At 50.3% G+C, this 5969-nt stretch overlaps 2 protein-coding genes across 5 annotated transcripts in view; one reads left to right on the plus strand and one right to left on the minus strand.

The window, feature by feature from the left end:
* The window catches only part of DUS2 (dihydrouridine synthase 2), a 61600-nt gene extending 55786 nt beyond the window's left edge, over positions 1-5814 (minus strand). For 2 of the 4 annotated variants that reach the window (XM_025198441.1, XM_025198439.1), the window contains exon 1: positions 5735-5814. The gene's annotated coding sequence lies outside the window, so the exon portion shown is untranslated. Of the gene's footprint in view, positions 1-1733; positions 1863-5169; positions 5202-5734 lie in introns of all 4 variants that reach the window. The other 2 variants (XM_014517690.2, XM_025198440.1) reach the window with 2 other exon arrangements.
* Positions 5445-5969, plus strand: part of DDX28 (DEAD-box helicase 28) — a 4227-nt gene continuing 3702 nt past the window's right edge. Inside the window, exon 1 of the mRNA XM_014517699.2 lies at positions 5445-5608. Coding sequence (XP_014373185.1) covers positions 5445-5608 — 164 coding nt within the window. The remainder of the gene's footprint in view (positions 5609-5969) is intronic.

Below are 5969 nucleotides of genomic sequence, written 5' to 3' on the forward strand. Positions count from 1 at the left end.
TGGCGAGCCCGGAGCCGGAGTGGGGCCCAGGCTGGCAGTGGGGCCAGGTCACAAGCTGGTGCAGAGTGCGGGGGGAGGAAAAGCAGCCCCTCGCCCGCCCCGCACTGTAGCTGCTCACAGCCCGCATGGGGCTGCCTGTGCCTGCTCCGGACAGCCCCGTGCAGGATGCGAGCGGGGTGCCAGCCACAGGGTAGGCGAGGGGCCACTTTCCTCCGTGCCGGGAAGGAGTCCGGGGAAAAGCTGAGCGCGGGGAAAAGTGGCTCCTCCCCTGCCCCCCCCCTGCTGCAGCCGCTTGCAGCTCACAGGGCTGATAGCCCGTGGGGGAATAGAATGGCCTCGTGAGCCTCGTGAGCCATATTTTGCCCACCGCTGCTCTGTGCTATCCCATAAATTACACATGAAGGATAATCTGAACAAATTCACTAGATCTCTTTTCATTAACAAGTGTTAAATTGTTCTTATATAAAAGTATTATCATTGGTAAATCTAAACTACTGTTGAAGTGCAAAACAGATCTTGGAGAAAAGACAAATCAATTCGTTCTTGCTTCCAACCGTAGAATATAAATTATCTCATAATTTCTAAACCTAAATGCCAAGAACATCAGCTGTACTAAAACAGACTCAAGAAAAAAGAAAATGAGCAATTAAATTACGTGAAAAAAGGATGTGCCTCTGAATAATTGAACTCAGGAACTAAGCCTGACCTAGCGTCCACGAGGATTCACTAAAAATGCTGTTTCCTTATTAGTACTATGAAAATTCATTATCTTACACAATGCATGTACAAGGAGACAGTGAATGCTTTAAAAGAGACTTCTGGTTTAAGAAAAACACGCTTATTCATCTCTCTCCTAAAATGTCCAATATTGTTATTCATGAACTCCTGCACCTTTGTGCTTCTCCACTTTCTTTTATACCTTTCCATTTTGGTTCTCTGAAAGTTCAGTTATCCATAGCACTACCACTAAGAGAGATGGACAAAATGTAAAAGTACCTAAGATCAACTTATGTTACCTTCTAATGTAGTCATTGTGATTGACTGTGCAGAAGGACTACCAAGCTGCAAATCCCCATCCTAGAGAACTCTCCCCCTGCACCGTAAGACATTCTTGCGATGCAAATCATAATAAAATATAAAACACACAGCCAATAAGACTTGAAAAAAATCCATTCATTCTTGGTGAGTAGGAAGCTTCTATGGAAGACTTGGTCTTTACAAGCGTTCATTAAAAGGGTTCCTTGCATGAGTGCAAGACATTGTTATGCTGTTGCTTTAAACCTGCATATAGACAGCTCCAACAATGCCAATGCAATAGCATCGGCATCATTTTGCTCAGTCTTGTTTCCGTTTCGCTGTTTTCTCCCCAGGGCAGTGAAAAATAATATTTCAACATCACTGATGCAGCTTGGCCAAGCAGCAACTAACAGCAACAAGCCAGTGGCATTTAATGAAAGCCTGCTCTACAAACTTCTGCATTAACTGAGGAAGCCAGGTATTTTTCTTCCATCAGAACCAAACTAGGTCCCCCACAAAGTGGGGAACTAAGCTAACAAAAGCTGCCTTCTGCTGGCAGAGCTGCATCTGCTTGGGAGTTTTGCCAGCAGAGACACGTCAGCCATGTGCATCAATCTTTTCCCACCCCTAACAGACATAACTGTGCTGACAGAATTTTGTAATGTAGGGTCACTGCCCCATCAGCAGGTAAGAGAATAACATAGATAAAATCCCACCTTGCAGAGAGCCAGGTAAGACGGTAGCATAGTTGAGAGCCCACCTTGGAGAGTGCCAGGTTAGAAGATGCAGCCGTCATGTAGCAGGTTACAGTAGCGAAGTACACTCAAAACAAATGAGTGTCATGGCTGGAAAAAAGTGTTTCGGGGTACAGGTTGTAGCAATGTTGGTCTAAGGACATAGTCAGACAAGGTTCTTTGGGTAAATCCAATATCTTTTATTAGAACCACTAAAATAGTTGGGAAAATTCTTTTTTCCAAGCTTTTGAGTACAAACACCCTTCTTCAGGCTGAACCCAAACAATGTTGTCTGCCTATGTCCTTAGACCAACATGGCTACAATCTAGACCTATGAAACAAATAAGATATGAAATTTTGCTGGAGAAAATTGTGGCATTTTTACTTCGCACCAGTGAGGAAAGAGCAATCTTAAAATTAACCACTGGTTAAACTAAGACCGCCAGAGGATGGGGGGACTATCGCCACTGCTGGCCCATTGAGCAACCCTTGCAAAGGCAGCAGGTCAAGGCACTTAAAGGAGCCCAGCCCTGACTAAGCCCTGGAACAAGCTGTGGGCAAGGCAAGGGCCCCTAAAGAGACACTTGTCTGCCTGTACACAAATGCCAGGAGATTGGGGAATAAACAGGAGGAACTTGTCTGCCTGCTTAACACAAATAATTATGACGTCATAGGGATAACGGAGACCTGCTGGGCATCCACCCATGACTGGACTGTACAGGTATAGATGGCTATACCCTGTACAGGAGAGATCAAGTGGACAAAAGGGGCGGGGGTATAGCTCTCTACGTCAAGGAAAGCTACGCATCCCTGCAAGCCGGTAAGGGGGCGACCAGGGTGGATGACTGGAGACCCTCTGGGTTAAAATCCGTGGGGAACACAGAACAGGGGACACAATGGTGGGAGTCTATTACAGACCTCCTACCCAAGATCAAGAGCTTGACCAGGAGTTTGCCAGGGAATTGACTGAAGATGCATGCTCCCAATGCATAGTTATCATGGGAGACTACAACTACCCAGACATCTTGTGGGAAGAGCGCTCAGCCAAATCAGAGCGGTTGCAAAGCTCTCTCTCGTGTGTGGATGAGCTCTACCTGACGCAAGAAGTTGACGGGCCGACTAGAGGTAAAGCGCTGCTTCACCTGGTACTGGCTACGGGGGACGACCTAATCAGCGACCTAACAATCAAAGGGAAGCTGGGTGGCAGTGATCATGAGCTGATCACCTTCTCCATCTGCCAGAAAGCTGGCAAGTCAGTCAGCAATACAGAAGTCCTCGACTTCAGGAAAGCTGACTTTGACAAGCTCAGGAGGCTTGTCAGTGAGACCCTAAGGAATCATGACCCAAAGGGGAGGGGAGTTCAGGATGAGTGGTTGCTCCTCAAGGGAGCGATCCTGGATGCACAAGCTAAATCTATTCCGTCTCAGAGGAAAGGCAGCAAAAGAGCACAGCAGCCCCCTTGGCTCTGGAGGGAACTAGCAGACCTCCTGCGTCTAAAAAGAAAGACCTACAAAAGATGGAGGACTGGTTCCACCTCCAAGGAGGAATATTCTACACTGGTCCAGACCTGCAGGGAGCAAACCAAGAAAGCCAAGGCTGCAACTGAACTCCAACTAGCTACAAGTATCAAGTACAATAAAAAGTCCTTTTTAGATATGTGGGCAGCCTGAGGAAAAGCAAGAGCAACATTGGACCCCTGCTAAACCATGGGACAACTGACAACCGACACACAGGAAAAAGCCAACTTGCTAAATGGGTACTTTGCATCAGTTTTTCACCAGTTCCAAAGGGGCACCCCTGCCCATTACAGGACAGGAACACCTGGGTGAGGATGATTCCTTACCCTCCATCAATGCTGACCTTGTGAAGGAACACCTTGAGAGGCTGGACACCTTCAAGTCAGCTGGCCCCGACAGCTTACACCCCAGGGTACTCAAGGAGCTGGCAAGCACCATAGCCCAGCCCCTGGCACGGATCTTCGAGAACTCCTGGTGCTCTGGTGAAATGCCCGAAGATTAGAAGAAGGCCAGTGTGGTGCCTATCTCCAAGAAGGGTAGGAAAGTGGATCCGGCTAACTACAGGTCCATCAGCCTGACCTCTATTCTGGGGAAGGTCTTAGAAAAGATTATCAAAGAGGCCATTCTTAACAGACTGGCTGATGGCAACATCCTGAGGGATAGCCAGCACAGGTCTGTCACGGGTAGGTCTTGCTTGACCAATCTTATTTCCTTTTACAACCAAGTGACCTATCACCTGGACAACAAAGAAGAGATTGATGTCATATATCTTAACTTTAAAAAAGCCTTCGATCTGGTATCCCATTATCACCTCTTGGCAAAACTGGCCAACTGTGGCCTCAGCTTCACCACAATCTGCTAGCTGGGGAGCTGGCTTTGTGGTCGGACCCAGAAGGTGGTGGCTGATGTAAGTCAATTGTCGTGGTGCGCAGTGACCAGTGGGGTCCCTCAAGGCTCTGTCCTTGGGCCTATACTATTTAACATCTTCATTAATGATGTGGACATTGGTATCAGAAGCAGACTGGCCAAGTTTGCTGATGACACTAAACTCTGGGGTAAAGCGTCCACACCTGAGGATAGGAGGGCCATCCAGGCTGACCTTGACAGGCTCAGGAAATGCGCGGATGAGAACCTGATGATGTTTAACACCGAAAAATGCAAGGTTTTTCACCTTGGGAAGAAAAACCCACAGCATCCTTATAGGCTCGGCAGTGCTATGCTGGCTAGCACTAGACGAAAAGGTCATGATTGACCACAAGATGAACACGAACCTTCCATGTGATGCTGCGGCTAGTAAAGTGAGCAAAACGCTGGCTTGCATCCATAGATGCTTCTCAAGCAAAGCCCAGGACGTCATTCTCCCACTGTACTTGGCCTTGGGAGGCCACAGCTAGAGTACTGCGCCGTTTTGGGCTCCATAATTCAAAAACGATGCGGAGAAGCTTGAGCGAGTGCAGAGGAGATCCACATGCATGATCAGAGGTCAGGAACACAGACCTTATGATAAGAGGCTGAGAGCTATGGGACTCTTCAGCCTGGAAAAGCACAGGCTCAGGGGTCATCTGGTGGCTGCCTATAAGTTTGTTCACCAGGATCTGGGGGAACATCTGTTCGCCAGTGCCCCATTGGATGACAAGGTCAAATGGTCACAAACTCCTTCAGGACTGCTTCAGGATGGACGTAAGGAAGAACTTTTTTACTGTCCAAGCCGCCAAGGTTAGGAATAGCCTGCCACTGGAGGTGGTTCAAGCACCTACTTTGAACACCTTCAAGAGACATTCAGATGTCTATCTTGCTGGGATCCTATGGCCCCTGCTGACTTCCTGCCCCTGGGGCAGGGGGCTGGACTCGATGATCTTCCAAGGTCCCTTCCATCCCTAATGTCTATGAAATCTACTTACTAGCTAGATACCAGCAGGAACGGCAGGACTACCTGTAAAGAGAATGGAAAGACGAGCTGGGCATCAACCTTTCCCTTTTCCAGAGCGCAGCAAATCTCATCAGCAAGTGACCCGCCACCCTCATCTTTCCTCCTGGCTTCAGGCTTTGGAGGGTATCAGCCTTGGGGCTCTGAGATACAGTGCAAGAGTCTCACACAAGCAACAAGGTTAATTAGGGGGCTCTTTTGTCAGCCGGGCCCGCGTGCGACTGAGGCACCGGCTCACTAAGGGAGGCAATGGCTGAAGAAAACAAGCGTCGGAGATCCGGCGGGGGCCGCGTTTTGGTTTTACTGAATTTACCCAAACGGGGGGAGGCGGCTTTTCAAGCAAACGAAGCCGGAGCTGGGACTAAAACGGAAGAGGGGGACGCAGCTCTCTGCTCTCGCACCCTTTGGAGCAGGCGCGTTCAACCTCCGGCCCGCGGCACCGTCTCCCACAGGGGGAGCCCCAGGCCCGCGCTGCCTTTAGCGCCGCATCCCAGGGCCCGACCCCGGGGCAGGGGGGAGGGGACTTGGCGCGCGCTCACCTGCCCGAGCCCGGCCCTAGCTGTCACGCCGTTAGCACCCGATCACCGCCGCACACTGCGCATGCGCACCCGCTGAGCGCGACGGCAACGTCATCACGCGGCGCCCGCCGCCCCTACATGAGCACGGCCATGGCACTGAGCGTGGCGCGAGCGGCGGTCCCCCGGGGGTTCGTGCGGCTCGTGCTACTGCGCTGGGTTCGGAGCGGGGCCGGGGTCCCGGCCCCGGCCCCCGAGC

This window comes from Alligator sinensis, unplaced genomic scaffold (genome assembly GCF_000455745.1).
Source record: "Alligator sinensis unplaced genomic scaffold, ASM45574v1 scaffold97_1, whole genome shotgun sequence".
Lineage (NCBI taxonomy): Eukaryota > Metazoa > Chordata > Crocodylia > Alligatoridae > Alligator > Alligator sinensis.